The 20,951-nt window shown below is 47.2% G+C and overlaps 1 protein-coding gene across 1 annotated transcript in view; it reads right to left on the bottom strand.

The window, feature by feature from the left end:
* Positions 1-10,934: 10,934 nt before the first annotated feature.
* The window catches only part of ZNF646 (zinc finger protein 646), a 17,155-nt gene continuing 7,138 nt past the window's right edge, over positions 10,935-20,951 (bottom strand). Inside the window, exon 2 of the mRNA XM_075318612.1 lies at positions 10,935-17,581. Within this exon, the coding sequence (XP_075174727.1) occupies positions 11,554-17,430 (5,877 nt within the window). The 5' untranslated portion in view covers positions 17,431-17,581 and the 3' untranslated portion in view covers positions 10,935-11,553. The remainder of the gene's footprint in view (positions 17,582-20,951) is intronic.

The following is a 20,951-nucleotide window of genomic DNA, read 5'->3' on the forward strand; positions in this document are numbered from 1 at the left end:
GCCATGTTCAGAGGTCATTATGCAGAGGGGGGTGTAGAGAGCATGCTCTGTGCCATGTTCAGAGGTCATTATGCAGAGGGGGGTGTAGAGAGCATGCTCTGTGCCATGTGCAGAGGTCATTATGCAGAGGGGGGTGTAGAGAGCATGCTCTGTGCCATGTGCAGAGGTCATTATGCAGAGAGGGGTGTAGAGAGCATGCTCTGTGCCATGTGCAGAGGTCATTATGCAGAGAGGGGTGTAGAGAGCATGCTCTGTGCCATGTGCAGAGGTCATTATGCAGAGGGGGGTGTAGAGAGCATGCTCTGTGCCATGTGCAGAGGTCATTATGCAGAGAGGGGTGTAGAGAGCATGCTCTGTGCCATGTGCAGAGGTCATTATGCAGAGGAGTGTAGAGAGCATGCTCTGTGCCATGTGCAGAGGTCATTATGCAGAGGGGGGTGTAGAGAGCATGCTCTGTGCCATGTGCAGAGGTCATTATGCAGAGAGGGTTGTAGAGAGCATGCTCTATGCCATGTGCAGAGGTCATTATGCAGAGAGGGGTGTAGAGAGCATGCCCTGTGCCATGTGCAGAGGTCATTACATAGAGAGGGGTGTAGAGAGCATGCTCTGTGCCATGTGCAGAGGTCATTATGCAGAGAGGTGTAGAGGGCATGCTCTGTGCCATGTGCAGAGGTCATTATGCAGAGGGGTGTAGAGAGCATGCTCTGTGCCATGTGCAGAGGTCATTATGCAGAGAGGGGTGTAGAGAGCATACTGTGCCATGTGCAGAGGTCATTATGCAGAGAGGTGTAGAGAGCATGCTCTGTGCCATGTGCAGAGGTCATTATGCAGAGGGGTGTAGAGAGCATGCTCTGTGCCATGTGCAGAGGTCATTATGCAGAGGGGGGTGTAGAGAGCATGCTCTGTGCCATGTGCAGAGGTCATTATGCAGAGAGGTGTAGAGAGCATGCTCTGTGCCATGTGCAGAGGTCATTATGCAGAGGGGGGTGTAGAGAGCATGCTCTGTGCCATGTGCAGAGGTCATTATGCAGAGAGGGGTGTAGAGAGCATGCTCTGTGCCATGTGCAGAGGTCATTATGCAGAGGGGTGTAGAGAGCATGCTCTGTGCCATGTGCAGAGGTCATTACATAGAGAGGGGTGTAGAGAGCATGCTCTGTGCCATGTGCAGAGGTCATTATGCAGAGGGGTGTAGAGAGCATGCTCTGTGCCATGTGCAGAGGTCATTATGCAGAGGAGTGTAGTGAGCATGCTCTGTGCCATGTGCAGAGGTTATTATACAGAGATGGGTGTAGAGAGCATGCTCTGTGCCATGTGCAGAGGTCATTATGCAGAGGGGGGTGTAGAGAGCATGCTCTGTGCCATGTGCCGCGTACATCCACACTTCTGCTGCAGCGGATTTTAGCTCCTCCTCTGTGGAGTGACGTTCCTTCCCGCACTCAGTAACGTCCATCTCTTGTGGATTTTCCAGCAGAAATGTCAGTGCACAGAGGAATCTGCAGAACGTGGGCCAGAGCCGTTACCGCGTATGCTGGGATTTTCACACCAGCGGCTGCCAACATTCCTTCCCGAGGAGCTCCTGGTTGTCCGGTGACCTCTAGTGGCCACACCTGGAATAATGGACAACGCCAATCCCCGGAAAGACAAGATCTTCTATTTTTATTTTTTTTCTCCCCCCTCTAGAATTTTAGCTTTTTTTCATCTTTCGAAAAGTCCCTTCCATTGGCTTTTGGGCGGAAGCTGCAGTTATTGGGCTCGATATCGCGCTCCCGGTGCCCTCGGCTACGTCAAGCCACTCTCTGTAGGGAAGAAGTCTTTGTTGTTGGTTCCATTTTTGTGATCTTGGGGGAAAGTTTCCGGGAATATGATGAGCACAAGTTGAAAAGGATGGAAGACATACCGATGCACTTTTTTCCCCCAAAACTTGGGCAAAAATGGGGGTACGTCTTACAATCCGCATATGGCTTACTGGGGCGGCAGTGGTGGGTCAGGGTCGGAGTAACGGAGGGCTCGTCAGAGGCGTCACTTGAGTGTGCGGCAGCAGAGGGTCGGCGATCCCGCGAGCTTGTGGAGTGTCACAGCGGCAGGCCTGTAAGAGGTGGGGTCGCTGCTAAAGAGGGTCTGCGTGCGGCAGCAGAGGGCCGGCGATCCCGCGAGCTTGTGGAGCGTCACAGCGGCAGGCCTGTAAGAGGTGGGGTCGCTGCTAAAGAGGGTCTGCGTGCGGCAGCAGAGGGCCGGCGATCCCGCGAGCTTGTGGAGTGTCACAGCGGCAGGCCTGTAAGAGGTGGGGTCGCTGCTAAAGAGGGTCTGCGTGCGGCAGCAGAGGGCCGCCGACACTGCAGGCTCAAAGGATGTTGCATCGGCAGCGCGCACCATTAATCTGTGGCCTGCTTTGAATTGGCGGCAGTTAACGCGATAGACTTCAAGAAAATGGCTGCAGAGGCCAATCTGCGCACGCTCCTCCTTCGTGGCCATTTTCTTGAAGTCCATTGCGTTAATGGCTGGATATTCAATAGACCTTGCACTCTGCCGACAGATCAAGGGCGCACACTGCCGCGACACCCCATCAGCCCTCAGTATCGCTGACCGTCCACATACTGACCCTCTTGAGCTGCCATATCCCCTCCTCTGTGCCCGCAGCATCGCCTACCCTGCTGAGCTGCAACACTTTGTTCTCTGAGCCCGCAGCATCATCACCTATCCTGCCGCCTGTAACCTTCCTGAGCTGCCGCCCCACCTCCGCCGTGACCCCCTAGTGCGCCAATATAAGACGCACTAGGATTTTTGTCCTATTTTCCTCCAAATTTGGGGTGCATCTTATAAAACTAAAAATACATAATTTGCACAGTGCTGTAGCTTCTTCTGCATTTGTGTATCAAAGACAAGCTCCATTCCCGAAGACGACGCACAAAAACAAGCATGGTGGGATAGAAGAAAACAACTCATTTCCTGAACATAAAACATATGTAGAAGGCGCGATCCATCAAAAGCCATTAATGAGCATATATACAGTGTGTCCACCCATATCCTGTATACACCGCACCTATATACAGTGTGTCCACCCATCTCCTGTATACACCGCACCTATATACAGTGTGTCCACCCATATCCTGTATACACCGCACCTCTATACAGTGTGTCCACCCATCTCCTGTATACACCGCACCTCTATACAGTGTGTCCACCCATATCCTGTATACACCGCACCTATATACAGTGTGTCCACCCATATCCTGTATACACCGCACCTATATACAGTGCGTCCACCCATATCCTGTATACACCGCACCTATATACAGTGTGTCCACCCATATCCTGTATACACCGCACCTATATACAGTGTGTCCACCCATATCCTGTATACACCGCACCTCTATACAGTGTGTCCACCCATATCCTGTATACACCGCACCTATATACAGTGCGTCCACCCATATCCTGTATACACCGCACCTATATACAGTGCGTCCACCCATATCCTGTATACACCGCACCTATATACAGTGCGTCCACCCATATCCTGTATACACCGCACCTATATACAGTGCGTCCACCCATATCCTGTATACACCGCACCTATATACAGTGTGTCCACCTATATCCTGTATACACCGCACCTATATACAGTGTGTCCCCCATATCCTGTATACACCGCACCTATATACAGTGTGTCCCCCCATATCCTGTATACACCGCACCTATATACAGCGCATCCCCCCATACCCTGTATACACCGCACCTATATACAGTGTGTCCACCCATCTCCTGTATACACCGCACCTATATACAGTGTGTCCACCCATATCCTGTATACACCGCACCTATATACAGCGTGTCCACCCATATCCTGTATACACCGCACCTATATACAGCGTGTCCACCCATATCCTGTATACACCGCACCTATATACAGTGTGTCCACCTATATCCTGTCCACCGCCATTAACTTGAGAACGGCGGCAGCTATAGGCATAGAAGTGGTGTCTAGGTATAGTAAAGTAGCCATGTGCTACGCAGTGAAACCACCTATAGCGCCACCTGGTGGTAAACAACGGAGTTAGCATTTTTATTTCGAAAACGGAACAAGATAGAGGAAAAAAAGTGAATTACAAAGTTTTGGGCCTCATCAATTCAATACGAATTGACACCTTGCACAGAAATGCTATGATATGAAACCCATGACCCCCCAAAACATTGAATACTTGTCATGCATATGGCGCTCATTAGTGGCCCCCGTCACCTGCAATGCACATCTGGCCTCTGCACAGCATACTGTATCTTGCTGCAATGCACATCTGGCCTCTGCACAGCATACTGTATCTGGCTGCAATGCACATCTGGAGTCTGCACAGCATACTGTATCTGGCTGCAATCCACATCTGGCCTCTGCACAGCATACTGTATCTGGCTGCAATCCACATCTGGCCTCTGCACAGCATACTGTATCTTGCTGCAATGCACATCTGGCCTCTGCACAGCATACTGTATCTTGCTGCAATGCACATCTGGAGTCTGCACAGCATACTGTATCTGGCTGCAATCCACATCTGGCCTCTGCACAGCATACTGTATCTGGCTGCAATGCACATCTGGACTCTGCACAGCATACTGTATCTGGCTGCAATGCACATCTGGACTCTGCACAGCATACTGTATCTGGCTGCAATGCACATCTGGCCTCTGCACAGCATACTGTATCTGGCTGCAATGCACATCTGGAGTCTGCACAGCATACTGTATCTTGCTGCAATGCACATCTGGCCTCTGCACAGCATACTGTATCTGGCTGCAATGCACATCTGGAGTCTGCACAGCATACTGTATCTTGCTGCAATGCACATCTGGCCTCTGCACAGCATACTGTATCTGGCTGCAATGCACATCTGGCCTCTGCACAGCATACTGTATCTGGCTGCAATGCACATCTGGAGTCTGCACAGCATACTGTATCTTGCTGCAATGCACATCTGGGCTCTGCACAGCATACTGTATCTGGCTGCAATGCACATCTGGGCTCTGCACAGCATACTGTATCTTGCTGCAATCCACATCTGGCCTCTGCACAGCATACTGTATCTTGCTGCAATGCACATCTGGACTCTGCACAGCATACTGTATCTTGCTGCACAGCACATCTGGCCTCTGCACAGCATACTGTATCTGGCTGCACTGCACATCTGGCCTCTGCACAGCATACTGTATCTTGCTGCAATGCACATCTGGCCTCTGCACAGCATACTGTATGTGGCTGCACTGCACATCTGGCCTCTGCACAGCATACTGTATGTGGCTGCAATGCACATCTGGCCTCTGCACAGCATACTGTATCTTGCTGCAATGCACATCTGGCCTCTGCACAGCATACTGTATCTTGCTGCAATGCACATCTGGCCTCTGCACAGCATACTGTATCTTGCTGCAATGCACATCTGGCCTCTGCACAGCATACTGTATCTTGCTGCAATGCACATCTGGGCTCTGCACAGCATACTGTATCTTGCTGCAATGCACATCTGGGCTCTGCACAGCATACTGTATCTTGCTGCAATGCACATCTGGCCTCTGCACAGCATACTGTATCTTGCTGCAATGCACATCTGGCCTCTGCACAGCATACTGTATCTTGCTGCAATGCACATCTGGGCTCTGCACAGCATACTGTATCTGGCTGCAATCCACATCTGGCCTCTGCACAGCATACTGTATCTTGCTGCACGCTGTGCAATATGGTAGGTGACACGTTTGCACAAGCATCTGTGATACGTGGTGGTAGGTCCTGCAATGTTGGTGGAGGGGTCGCATACACCTGCTGTGTGATGTGACCTCACAGAAAGAAGTCCAATGGGGTCAGGTCAGGTGAGCGGAGGCCACTCCACACAGCCACCATACCCAATGACTTGTAGGAAGGTCTCCATGAGGTGTCGCTTCACGTCCGCAGCCTTGTGAGTGTTACACCTTCTAATCATAGCATTTTTGCATGCAAGGTGTGGATTCGTATTGAATTGATGATGCCCAAAACTTTGTCATTCACTTTTTTTCTATCTTGTTCCGTTTGAGATAAAAATGCTAACTCCGTTGTTTTCCACCAGGTGGCGCTATAGGTGGTTTCATTGTGTAGCGCATGGCTACTTTACTATACCTAGACACCACTTCTATGCCTATAGCTGCCGCCGTTCAAGTTAATGGGTGTGGACAGGATATCGGTGGACACACTGTATATAGGTGCGGTGTATACAGGATATGGGTGGACACGCTGTATATAGGTGCGGTGTATACAGGATATGGGTGGACATACTGTATATAGGTGCGGTGTATACAGGATATGGGTGGACACACTGTATATAGGTGCGGTGTATACAGGAGATGGGTGGACACACTGTATATAGGTGCGGTGTATACAGGATATGGGTGGACATGCTGTATATAGGTGCGGTGTATACAGGATATGGGTGGACATACTGTATATAGGTGCGGTGTATACAGGATATGGGTGGACACGCTGTATATAGGTGCGGTGTATACAGGATATGGGTGGACGCACTGTATAGAGGTGCGGCGTATACAGGATATGGGTGGACATACTGTATATAGGTGCGGTGTATACAGGATATGGGTGGACACACTGTATAACCCTTAAATGCCTCTATCAGTGCAGAATGACTGTTCAAACAGGTCCAGACGCTCGGTGCACCATGGCGGCTACTTCAGATCCCTTCTCACCTGCTTGATTTCCCTCCATCGCCACCACCCTCTATTTTGATTGACGGATCTAACTTGGTTGAGCAAGACAAGGACGAGAGAGATGGAAAACAAGTAATGGGAAGGTGAATGTCAATGTTTGGCTGTCCTAATACATTGAGCGCCTGTGCTTGGTTTGAAGAGTCACTCTGTGCTGACAAGAGTTTCTTTAAACGGTATGTTGAGTTTTTGGTGTGGATTTTGTGGTTTTTGGGGGGGTTTTTGTGCAGGGGTGGATATTTTCAAAAATATACCATAGTAAAGCATAGTCCTTCAACAAACCAGCATGGAGAGATCCCACAGACTGAGAAGATGATTTACAAATCCAACCATCGATAGCGAGAAAGGTCCAACAAGTTCAATCTAAGTGTTTTTTTCCCTATGTGACTCTCTCTGAAGACCAGAGCACAATAAAGCAGAAAATACCAATGTTCCCACCAGACATCGGACCTTGCGCTCGGGGAGATGGAGGGGCTTTGGTTTTATACTTTAGCTTCGGATGCCTCCAATTTTTTAGAGTTTTTTTCCCACTCTTTTAGGACAGATACACTATATTGAAGGTCTGATGCAAATGCCCAGATGCCATGGACCTTTCTTAGAAAAAAAATCCTCTATAGCTTTGAGCGTGAGACAATCTTCTTGGCTTCTCATACATAAATGTGACTTGCAGCTATTTAGCATACAATTAGTTCAGCAGATTCTCATCATATCTCAGCATTGTTACGGTTTTGCTCTTTTTCTTCCTGTATACTACAAATCACAACCTGTTCTCACATTCCCTAATAGCTCAGTGTGTTATTAGGTTTATTCCCAAGTGAAGTTGAAATCAAGGATCCTCCATGAAGAAGATTTCTCAAGAAAGAGAATCCGCATCATCCAGTTCACCGAAAGCAGACTCTTGGCCAAGAAAAGAAGGGAACGGATCAAGCTACTGAAGGAACTGTAAAGTTCGGTGGAGAAAGCCTGAAGATACAGGGGGTTTACTTCCAAAGGTGTTGTATATATGACCGGGATGGATGGTAGTCTCAATGCTGAGCTATATGTGAGGATCCTACAAGACGAGTTACTTCATACACTCGAGTACTATATCTATGAAAAGGACGACAATGTTCCAGCAGGAGAACGACCCGAAGCATACGGCGAGATTGGGGAATAAATGGCTGAATAACAATGAAGTAGAGAGCTGGATTGTCCCCACAGACCCCAGACCTCAACCCAACCCAACACTTGTGGGGGAAGAAAAAGCTGTATGCATCCCTGTTGTGAATATCAGTTATGCTTTGGCTGCTAGGAGGCTCCCTCTTGTGGCCAGGAATGGTTTGGACAGAGACCAGGTGTGTTGAGCAATGGGCGTTTCCATTGCTAACTCTCTGCTTATTTAAATCCTGGTCTGATAGCAGGCTATGCTGGATGTCAGTTGTTCTTTGTTCACCAGCCTGCTTCATTCTGCTCCACACCACATCTACCCCAGATAAGTGCTTTGCTCTTTATTTGTTGTTTGGTTCTTTTACTCTTATCTGAGTTTGTCATTTGCTGTGGTTGTTTTCAGTTTATTTGCAGGCAGGGAATTTCCCTCTCAGTTGCTTAGCTGGGAAACTCCCTGCAGTTTTGTTTGGAGTATAGCTCCGATAAGTCCATGTGTTTGTAGATTTTTGAATTTGTAATGATTCTTGTTTTCTATTCATTGGTATGACAAGAGCGCCTGGTAAAGGACGGAGTGCAGATCGTGCGATCTAAGGGCCGTTTTGTACTATCAGGAATTTGGAATTTTGCAGGGTTTTTCTCTGGCCACCATCAGCCCCTTTCCTGTCCTTTCCTATTTTAGTCAGTGGGGGCCTCACCTTTTGCTAATCCTATCATCTGTGTATTGTGTTTTCCTATATCACCGCAGTCTTTGAATGTGGGGGGGCTTGCTATTCTTTGTCTATTTTCTGAGGCAGAGAGTTATTCATCTTTCCTTCCTTTAGGATTGCTAGTTCTCCGGCTGGGTTCGCGGTGCATAGGATGTTAGTTCACCCCTCGGCTACTTCTAGTATTGATGGCGGCCAGATTAGTTGCCAATGCTCTTGTCACCTTTTACCAATGAGTTATGGTGGTCTTCCATGGTTCCGGAACATAACACATCCCCAAGTCATCCAACCAATATACACCAACCACTGGGAACGTGGAGAAGAGACCTGACCAGTATACACCAACACTGGGAGCGTGGAGAAGAGACCCGACCAGTATACAGCAACACTGGGAACGTGGATTAGAGAACCGACCAGTATACACCAACACTGGGATCGTGGAGACGAGACCTCACCAGTATACGCCAACACTGGGAACGTGGAGAAGAGACCTGACCAGTATACACCAACACTGGGAACATGAAGAAGAAACCTCACCAGTATACACCAACACTGGGAACGTGGAGAAGAGACCTGACCAGTATACACCAACACTGGGAACGTGGAGAAGAGACCTGACCAGTATACACCAACACTGGAAACGTGGAGAAGAGACCTGACCAGTATACACCAACACTAGTAACGTGGAGAAGAGACCTGAGATCAGATTTTGGTGGAGACATGCTTGAATCTGATCGAGAGCCCAGAAGGATTCAGGCAGAGGTGAAAGCCAAAAGGTGGATTTAAAAAATGCTAAATAATAAAGCTTAACATTTTTAGGAGCAAAACAGTAACAATGCAGTGACATGAGAAGAATCTGCAGAACTAATCATATGCTAAATATCTGCAAGTCACATTTATGTATGAGAAGGCGAGAGGATTGTCTATAAAATGAAGGTCGTCTCACACTCAGAGCTGTGGAGGATCGTGAGATATGGAGCCTGAAAGGCAAAAGTGCAAAACATTGTTATCCTTTTGCTTATCAGTTCACTGTTTGGAACTTTTCCTCCTCTCCAGGGTGTGTGCAGGTCACTTCTCTGCACTGTCCACATAAAAGAAAAAAAAAAGTTGCAAAAATTTTTAAAAAATTCTTCCAAAACTGCTTCAGGAAATGGAAAAACTCCAAAGACTCCAAACTTTAAAAACAAAACAGCAAAAAATGGTACATACCTGTAAAACCCCCTAAATAAAGTGGCCCCTAAACACATGCACATATTCTGTAATCCACTGTGTTCATTAATCCTGCACCGAATCATTGTGAAACCAGTGCTTAAAGCGCACCAATCACCAGGATTTTCCTATCTAACCTAAAGCCAGTGCTATACTGGCGCTACCAGGCTGAGTCTATACATACAGTGCTATACTGGCACTATCAGGCTGATTCTATACATACAGTGCTATACTGGCACTATCAGGCTGATTCTATACATACAGTGCTATACTGGCGCTATCAGGCTGATTCTATACATACAGTGCTATACTGGCGCTACCAGGCTGAGTCTATACATACAGTGCTATACTGGCACTATCAGGCTGAGTTTATACATACAGTGCTATACTGGCGCTATCAGGCTGATTCTATACATGCAGTGCTATACTGGCACTATCAGGCTGATTCTATACATACTTTTAGTTGTCAGCTCGGATGTTTAGGTTTTGAAACACAAGCAAGTAAAGTTTGTAAAATGAGCAGCTTTTTGATTGGCAGCAGCTTCCGATCAGCTGGGGTGGGTATTCATAGTGATTCCCACCCCCCTGCCTGTCCTTCCTCCCCCTGTTATTTATGCTAATTCTATTATGGAAAAGTTTTACTAGTGACTAGAAGGACCTCTGCTGTCATACCCATGTGACCAGAAGGGGCAGGGCCTCAGCTATCATAAAATGTTGCTTCCTGGTATCAGCTATGTTGGCTGAGGCCCCGCCCCTTCTGGTCACCTGAGTATGACATCAGCACAGGTCCTTCTAGACACTTAGTAAAATCATTCCATAATAGAATTAGCATAAATAACAGGGGGGAGGATGGACAGGCAGGGGGGTGGGAATCACTATGAATACCCACCTCCGCTATCAGCTGATCGGCAGCTGCTGCCAACCAAAAAGCTGCTCATTTTACAAACTTTACTTGCTTGTGTTTCAAAATCTATATATCCGAGCTGACCACTACAGGTATGTATAGACTCAGCCTGATAGTGGCAGTATAGAACTGGCTTTAGGTTATATAGGAAAATCCTGGTGATTGGTGCGCTTTAACTACCCCCCCCCCCCCCTTCCAAAAAAAAAAAATTAAAATTAAAAGATTCAATACAAATGCCATTTCCAAATTATTTTATCTGCATATTCCCCCACAGTCAGCGTGCAGGTCCTCCAACCCTGTACAATATAAATTACTAAATACCCATCTGCTGTGCCGGGCTCCGAGGAAAGACTACGGCTTGGCAAATGTGTAAACCCGTTTCTTGCCCCATCTTGTAGCCCACCCCAAATTGCTTGGAACATACTTCAATCCGAAAAAGAATTCCTAAATCCCTCCCTGGAATGGTGCGGAGGAGGTGAGCAGACAATATCTGACTACAGGGGCCGGGGGCAACATCACGTTGCTGTAATCGACACCCCCCGGTGTCAAGTGTCTCAGTAAAAGCACCATTATATTCTGTCACAAGTGCATTTGGAAAGGGACGTCGAACCCTTTGTCCTCCGTGTAGAAAAAATAAAATAAAAAAGGCAATGTAACAGAAGGGAAACCTCTACCATGTCAGTTGTTTAAGGCCTGTCCATTAAGTTATTATCTACACCTGGACGGCCAGGAGGGGGTTAATGGCACACTGCTGAGGTTCTTAAAAAAAAAAAAAAAAAAAAAACAAAGTTCTCCGCATGTTGTGTAGAGTCTGTCCTACACGAGGCGACTGGACTGTGGTCACCATCATGACAGTCATGTTACTTCGACCATAAAATTGGATACTGCCTGAGGGTCTAAGATGTCGCCGTCCTGGTTATCGTGGATCCGCTGATGGTTTTTAAGACTGGACAGACAGAGAAAATGTTTATTACAGAGCGCGCAGGTGAAGGATCCTTCTTCGTGGATCTCTGAATGCGCAACCAGGTCGCTGGAGTTGCGGAAGGCTTTCCCACACTCCTTGCAGTTGTATCTGTGGATACGGAGGTGATTCTTAAAGGCGAGAAGGTTGAAGAATTCCTTGAGGCAGTTTGGGCACTTGTAGACCCCGATGCTGTGCGTTTTCTGGTGGTTAAAAAGACTGCTAGCATGGAGGTAAGAGCGACCGCACTGCTTGCATTTGTATTTGCGGTCACCTTGGTCTTTCTGATTTTGGAATTTCTCATCCGATTTCGACGTCTTATTTTCATTGCTCTGCTTCGGTGAAACTAGTGAGGAAGACTGGGGAGAAGACAATTGTTCGTGAGTGTGTTGGTGATGTCTGAGGGTTACTTCACAGCTAAAGACATGATTACAGGTTGGACACTGGAAGGCTTTTCCTTTAATATGGCCTGTGTTGTGGCTGATCAGTTCTTGGGAAGACTGAAACATTTGCCCACAGTCAACACCCTGAAGGGGTTTTTCAGCAGAGTGAGTCTGAAGATGGGCGTTCATAGCGTTGGGGTTGAGAAACTCTTTGGGACACAACGAACACTTATATTTTCCACTTTCGCATGTGCTCGTGTGAGTGCATAAGCTGCCAGCATGATCGGTACGGCCACACATCTCACACTGATGCGGTTCTTCAGATTGTGCCGATTCTCTTGCCCCTCTCTCTGCCGAGACATCAGTACGGTCTTCCTCACATGGATGGCTAGCCACATCTTCATCTGCCTCATTGGAAACATCCTGATTCTTGAAGTCAGATGTTTCATGGCCCATAGTTGGGTTTACCTCCTGCTGGACAGGTATGGCATTTGCTTCTTCTGTTCCTGAGGGCACCACAGAGTCCAATTCTGATTCCTTATGAACATGTACAAGTTGATGCCTGACAAGTTGTCTCCTCCATTTAAAGGTTTTCCCGCACTGAGAACAAGAATGTCTTTTCACTTGATAGTGAGTGCGCTGATGGTTTTTTAGGGCCATTAGGTTACGATATGTTTTGTCACAGATGGAACAATGGTACTGACCCGTTTTGTGGCTTTTCTTATGGTTGAACAGGCTTCCAGCATGTCTGTAGGATCTTCCACACTCTTGACACTGGTAGGGCCGGGAGTCTGGATCCATTTCGCGTTTTACACGAGACGCTGATCTCCTCTCACCGGAGCCAATAACTTTTTCTACAGAAGAGGCTTCGCTTGAAACTTGCACAGGTGTCTTTTGATGATGCCCTTGAGAAAATCTTCGGTATCTGCTTTTGCGGTTGCGTCTTCCTAGCTTCTTGGCTGGTGCCCTTTGCCGGTGTATTCTTTGGTGAGTATCGAGTTGTTTCTGCAGTCGGAAAGCTTTACCGCAATCTAGGCATTTGTGTCTCTTTAACTCAAAATGGATGCGGTTGTGATTCTTCATTGCCATTAGATTGAAGAAGCGTTTTTGGCAGATGGGACAGCGGAAGATTCCGGTCTTATGAGTCTGCTTATGGTTAATAAGACTCCCTGCGTGTCTGTAACTCCTGTTACAAACTTCACAACGAAATGGACGCTTTTGAAATCCAGTCTCTCGGTCGTTTTGGGACAGCGCACTGTTGGCCAAGATTGGAAGATCAGGAGTTTCTTCTTTACATTCGACTAGAGAGCCATCGAGCTTCGATAACGGCCTCACACAATTATAAGAAAGATGTAGCGCTAGATCTCCTAGCCGGACCATATTCCCACATAATTTACAGGACTGAACCTTACTGTCTTCTATACTCGTAGACGTAGTTTGTGTAGACATTGTTTGGGTTGCCTGGTCTTCACGTATCCTACCAATCTGTCGTGAAAGCCGCCTTTTTGAATTCTTTTTATGTCCACTTGTTTGGGAAGTCAGACTAATTGACGTTGAATACTTAGCACACTTTTCTGGGTTATGTCGACTGGCAAAATCACCGGGCAAAGAAAGCGAAAATGGCAGCAATCTCTCGTTCCCACTAAGGTATGAACAGTCTTGTAAAGTGGAAATCTGTAGCTCATGGAGATTGTTCCCAGCGCTTGACTTACAATTCGGGTGGTGCCTCAAGTGAGTTCTGTAAGCTGCCAGGTTGGGGTAATGTCTAGAACAACCTACGCATTGGAAATTTCCAACCAAATGAGTCTTTTTATGATTAACTAGACTTCCACCATGACGATAAGTCTTACCACATTGGTCGCACGTATAAGGTCGGCTCTCTGGGCTTTCTACATTTTTGGGACTTGATTCAGATCCTTCAACTTTTGGCTTTGGACTGTGTTGTTGGTTCTCGATGGTTTCAGGTGGGATGTTTCCATTTGCAGGGGAGTCTATTTTATTTCGGTGACTGAAGCTGTGAGCCTGTAAGCTCTCTAGATCATCATAGGTTTCCCCACAGAATCCACAAATATGTGAAAGCTGGGATCCACAATCATGGTTTTCACCACGCTCAGTTTCTTCAATCTCGCTTTTTATGCTGTGTAATAGTTCTCTTTCTGAGGAATGCATGGAAAAGGAGAATTCTGGCTCTTGTTCTTCTCCTTGCATTGCTGGAAGAGGTTCAGCCATTCCTTGTCGTTTCTCATGTGCAACCTGGTGTTGGTGGAAGTCAACTTCATTAGAAAAGACCAAACCACAGTGACCACAGTCGTAGTGGTTATCTGCCAGGATCTGGTTCTCCACAAATTCATTCCCATCTGATCTATCTACGCTGGTAGTTCTGACCGTTTGGGGCTTAGTGTGGGTCTCAAAATGACTTCTCAGAGCAGAGAGGCTGGAGAATTCTTTGGGGCAAAATGAGCACTGGAATATACCGGCCTGATGGCTGCGTTTATGGTCATTCAGATCGTCTATATGGTCATACACTTCCCCACATTCAACACATGTGTATTCAGGCTCGTGGTCTTCTACTGCCGAGTCCAAGTGGTCACGCTCATCTTGAAAACCCAGGTTATTGGAGTGGTCCCATTCAGAGTCTACCGTCCCTATAAAATTTCCATCTTTATCTACCTCTGTTGAGCTGGACTTGGGACCTTGGTGATCCCACTGGTTGTCCTCTACGTGCAGCATTTGGTGGGCTAGCAAGTCTTTTTCGGTATGAAACGTCTCCCGACAGCTGACACAACCGTATACTCCTTTAGTGTCAGATCGATAAGAAAGATCTGAATACAGAACCGCATGGTCATTCGATACGTCTTCTGATTCCATTTTTTTAATTTTGTGGTGAATTCGAATGTGATTTTTTAAGGCAGCCATATTATGTACATGTTTGGAGCAATAAGGGCACCCGTAGTCACCGGTTTGGTGAGTTCGTTTGTGATTTATTAGACTTCCTGAATGTCTATACGACTTGCTGCAAAGGTTACATTTATACACGCGCCTTCCTTGGTTTTCAGAGGTTTCTGTGACGTTATTATGAGGTTCTGCCTTTGCTTTTAAAAAATGTTTTTCAGGAGATGTATGTTGAATATCGGTGGGTGTTTTTGCAGGAGATTTAATTATTGCACTGAAAAAACTCCGTCTATTGGAATGAAAATTCTCAAATGACTTTCCAGATCTGCGTAGAGTTTGGGGCTCGTTTACGAGTTCTTCGCCAGCACTTTGACTGGTGGTCACTGCTTGGGGCAGTTCCTCGTTCAACTTCACAGAGTCCGCAAGCAAGTGAATGTTCCTGCTTTGCAAAAATCTTGGCCTGCTCCGAAAAAACTGGTGGCCCTGTCTGGACGCTATACTTTTTCTCCCCACATATGATCTACTGTGGAATCGGACATGATTTCTCAGTGCCATTAGATTAGGATATTGCTTTGGACAGAGTGAGCACTGATATACTCCGGTCTTGTGCGTCAGCTTATGATTTATCAAACTACTTTTGTGCCGATACGTTCTGCCGCAAAGTTCACATTTATGTGGACGGTCATCTGGCGATTGGTGTTGCTGTTCATGGCCAGAAGATTCCTCTTCTTTCAAAGCAATGGGATCAGGTTGAGGTATTGCAACACTATCGTCGGCATTTTGGAGATCATCATCTGTATGTTCGAGCTTAACTTCATGATGAGTAGCTAAGGAGTCTTCTCGACTCCATGGCTGAAAAGCCAAGTTGTCCACCTCCATCTTAGCTTCTGGAAAGGCAGGGCCACTAGAATAAGCCGAGTCGTCACTGCTACCTTGTGAGACTTGAGGGGTTTCTTGCCAAATGCCAGATTCTGGAACGTCCTCTACCGGTTTATCGATAGATATTTCGTTCATTTCTTGCTTCTGGTGAAGAAAGTGATGTTTTAAGAAGTCAGTCTCGTTAGTAGAAATGTCAGAGTTTCCGCAATCATAAGAGTCGTCTTGGTTTTGATAGATCTCATCGGATAGGCTGGCAGAGGGAAAGTGAGCATCTTCTAGTCTCTTTCCTGCCTTAGACTTAAAGTGAGCCCGAAGGTGGTTTTTTAAGGCAGCCATGTTGAACATCTTTTTGGAACACAATGAACAGCTGTATACTCCGGTTTGGTGAATTTTTTTGTGATTGATCAGGCTACCCGCATGTCTGTAGCTCTTTCCACACTCCTGGCATGTAAACGGTCTATCGCCAGACTTTGAATCTTCTTCGTTTGCTTCATCATATTCTGGAAAATCATTTGCCTGTTCCTTGGCTTCATCTTCATTTGTACTGTCGATCATGGAGTCTGAACATAAGGGAATATCGGTCACGTCATTGGGGTTAGTCTTTGTAAAGGGACTTGGTGAAGATTCAGGGCCATCTGGGTAGTGGGATTCAGGCATGGGGACAATGTCTTTATAGTCAGACTTTATTAGTTTGGCTAAATCAGGTAAGCAGAGTGGATTCTTTGCTTTCTCGGCCGACTGTAATACTTCAGTCAAATCTAAATGGACACCAGCAATTTGTCCAGAAGATAGAGGGGATTTACAACTTCGCCGTGCTCTAGAGTCTGAATGGAGACGACAATGGTTCTTCATTGCCATAAGGTTTGAGAACTCCTTAAAACACACGGCACACTGGTATATTCCAATAACGTGACTCTGCCTGTGGTTGGCGAGGCTCCCTGCGTGTTTATACGCTTTCCCACACTGGGCACATTTGTACCGATATTCCTCCACGTTGCTGTCATTGGGCTGATCCTTCTCGTCTGTAAACGCTTCATATTCCACAGCCTCCTCTTTCACAGGACGCTCGTCCCCTTTTTCATCTGGGAAATATTTTGAGACGAGCTGAGGGAAGTCCACCGGTAGCATGGATTCAGCAATATAGTTCTCCAAGTTTGTCATTAGGTTGCTACTTTCTACTAATACTGGGGATTGCACTTCAAACTTGGGGCTTCTTGAGACTTTTTCCCCATTGGGGGCAGAATAATAAGCATGCATGGACTTTCGATGATTGTACAACTGCTGAGACATTCGAAAAGCTTCTCCGCACTGTTCACACCGGAATCGTTTCTCCTCCGAGTGGGTGCGCAGGTGACTTTTCAAGCCCATAGGGTTGGAATATTCTTTCTGACAGATCAGACAGGCGTAGAGACCAACTTGATGAGTCTTCTTATGGTTGACCAAGCTGCCGGCATGCCGATAACTCTTATCACACTGGTTACACTTATAAGGCCGATCTTCCCTGTAGCTTTCCTGGCGACTCTCGAACTCTGTCAAACCAGTGGAAGACATGGGGTCCCGGCTGCAGTTCAGATTCGGAGAACCGTCGGCTCCATCAGTTCCATCATCCATGTTCATTCTGGAAGGTATTAGGTCTTCCAAACATGAGATCTCTTCCGATCAGCGGGGGATCTTGCTACATTTTCTTGATCACTTTGAAACGGTGGGTTGTCTCAGGGTAGATGCATCTCTTGCAAGTCTGGTTCCGTGAATTTCTTAAACCTTCATCCTGTAAAAAGAGGAAAAACAAAAACTTTAATGTGACTCAATGTGGTTCATAACAAAAGAAAAAACTAATCAAATCAACAAGTCTACTCCAGCCTGCCCGCAGGGCTCGCTCCGGTGACTACTTTGCATGTATTTGTGTCAGTTAGGGCTGAGGTCCACTGGACCGGTGCTGGTGCCACGCCGGTATTACACAGCTGAGAACGCGCTCGCTACAACTAAAGCTACGAGGAAAGGGCATCTGACATAAGGAGAGGTCAACGGCTCAAGTACTCCAGAGAGATATAGATATAAAATTTATAAAAATAATATATATTTTTATTGCTCCCATGCACTGAAGGTAAAGCGAATTGCAAAAAAAGTTCTCAACCTAAAAATTCTTTAGGGATAACATTCAGCGCCTATTTAAAAAGGAGCAGGTCTACTTCTATATTTATAGGTGCTGCTCCCGGTATTAGGTTTCTGTGTAAATATATATCATAGACACACACATTTCCCGGTTTGAAAGACGCGCTTCCACCTCCCCCCCCCCCCCCCCCCCCCCCCAAAAAAAAATAAAAAGGGGGGGGGGGGAGGAATGGTGTTGGCGACACTGCGGCCTTGTGTCGGGTGTCAAGGCAGTGGGCGCCATTGATCTGCCCTCAGGTTCAGAGGAGGGAGGGTGTTGCAGCTCAAGAAGGTCAGTGTGCAGCAGCAGAGTCGGCAATACTGCGGGCTCGTGAGGTGTTGCGGTGGCAGGCACCATTGATCTGCGAGCTGCTTTGAATTGCCTGTAGTTGAGGAGATGGACTTCAAGAAAATGGCCGCAAGAAAATGGCCGCAGACGTGGTGTGTGTACAGGTAGGACTTCGCGCCCACTTTCTTGAATGGGCATTGCGTTAATCTGTGCACATGCCGCCTCCATTTTCTTGAAGTCCACTGGCAATTCAATGGAGCCCGCTGGCAGATCAATTGTGCTCGCTGCTGCGACACCCCACGAGCCCGCAGTATCGCCGACCCTCCGCTGCCGCACCACCCCCTCCTCCGAGCCCGCCACCCCATGAGCCTGCAGTATTGCCGACCCTCTTGAACTACAACACCCCATCCTCCGAGCCCACAGCATCGCCAACCCAACTGAGCCGTGACACCCGAGCCCACAGCATTGCCTACCCTGCCTCCTGGAACCTTCCTGAGCCGCTCCACCACCACCACCGCTCCCCCCTGGTGAGATACTATAAGACGCACTAGGATTATAAAAATAAACGAACCCTCGTTTTAACAATAAAAATTATTTTCCTCCTTCAAATTTGGGGTGCGTCTTATAAAACAGAAAGAAAAAAAAAAAAAGAAAAACAAAAAGTCTGCAATCTGCCCGGTTAGGTTACCTCCGGCCAATTCGAATATGTAAAAAAGATAAAAAATCGGTAACACATTTAAAAACTTTAAGTAAATGCATTTTTTTTGTTGTAACAGGGTTTAATTGAATAATTGTGGAGCGTTTGCCTTCTACATCCTCTACGTACCACAATACATGGCTGCAGCGGCAGTGATCAGTGAACGTTGTGATTTGTGTCGCTTGTCCTAACCCGTCCTAAAAGCCAATTCATGACCATGTCAGCGTTAGACAGCTTGGAAGATGGTTCAGGAGAAGACAGACAAGGATTACACCTAACAATCACGTGTGAATCCTCCTGCCATGTACGGTCATAAATAGAAGATGTAGAAACTAAAAGCTGCAAAATAAACCTCAAATGTAAAAAAAATAAAATAAAAAAAATTGCTGTTAAGCCGGAAGTAAAAAATAAAAATCCATCAAAGTTGTGTAAATCAGGGTTATGTGCATCAGATAAAGTATAGAATAAGGTCAGAGAGGACGGGGGAGGTCGAGCAGAGACTTGTTATAAGAATGGAGTAAGTCTTGCAGAGGGCTTAGGATTTGGGGGATCCATGTCCTCTGACATCAGGGGGCTGGTCGGCACTGCTCGTTTTCGCAACGGGACATTAGAGAAAAGGTTGTGTCCTCACATGGCTGCCAAGAAAGCCGTATGATCAGCCCCTTTCCTGCACCCGTCATTCATTGGAAACAGTGACCTGCGATTTGAGGAGACGTCATCGCCGGGGCTCACGTCCTGATGAAAAAGCGAGCGACCGTGGAAGACCCTCAAAGTGTTCCTGGATTCATCTGTAGGTTGAGCTAATGACTTCTGCACATTGGGGACCAGCAGGAGAGAAGGGAACATATTCTGTGCTCCTTCAGGAGCGCTCATTAAGGAAGGCAGGCGCAGTGCTATACGGAGGGGGGACCTCTATAGAGGCAGCGCGGCTTCTCTATACATCCATCCGCCCACGCTTGCTTTGATCTCGGATATATAAAGGATTAGTGCAGCAAGTCCGGACCGCGCCCAATCTATATACTCCACTGAATAACAGATCTTCTGCTAGTGGGAACATATCACCTCGCGGAGGGAACACACCCAATGTAGAGCCCTAGCACGAAGCCGCCCGCATTCCTGTTGAGCGCAAGCGGGCGGCATGCAGGCGAACAAGGGCAGAAAGGAGAAGGAACTGGGGGGGGGGGGGTTCACCATCCTGGTAAATCCAGAAAACGCAGATCTCACCTAAAAGTATCCTGCATCCTCAGGATTTGAGATCAATGAGGACCACACATGGTCAGTAATGCATGATCAGTCGGAGGACGGGATGTGTACTGAGCGTATCTGACGAGCCCGGTATTCCTGGAATGGGCAGAGGTGTCACAGGCCGTCTATATTGACTTTTCCTTATACCCTCCGCTTTCACGGCTCATGATCCAGGTGCGCACACGTCGCACCCAGCTGTGAAGTCGCCCGTAATCTCCGTGCAAACAGATTCGGCCGAGAACCAATTCCCAACAAACAATAGACAGCTCTTCACGGCCGAACGAGACAAGCCGCAGATGTGAGGAGTCCATGAGATCGCAGCGGGAGGAAACGACCACTTCATGTACATAGCGCGAAATATTACAGACCACTTAAACATTTATATCCGATAGAGGTCTGCTCTTACCAGGACAATTCCCAGGAGCCTTCACCAATTACCCTGGGATTTGCTTCGAGCACAGACAGTTTTTCTTTCGATGGGTTGTCTCTCTCCCTACAACATGGGCAACTAGTGACCATTCCTGACAGGTTTTTTTTTTTTTTTTTTAACGCACTCCACAAAAAGAAACAGCCACACGTAGGAGGACTGCCATCACGAGCCTGTAGAGCCAGGGGCCTGTCCATCACCACTCTACGATAAGCTGGAGTTACTGGTGCTGCCTCTGGCCTCCTCTGGATTAGTTGGGAATGCAGGTAAAAAAACCCAAAAACATCAACTTCTGCCGACGAAACGTGATCCTGATTCTGCACCAGAAA

Source organism: Anomaloglossus baeobatrachus, chromosome 7 (genome assembly GCF_048569485.1).
Source record: "Anomaloglossus baeobatrachus isolate aAnoBae1 chromosome 7, aAnoBae1.hap1, whole genome shotgun sequence".
Taxonomy (NCBI): Eukaryota; Metazoa; Chordata; class Amphibia; order Anura; family Aromobatidae; genus Anomaloglossus; species Anomaloglossus baeobatrachus.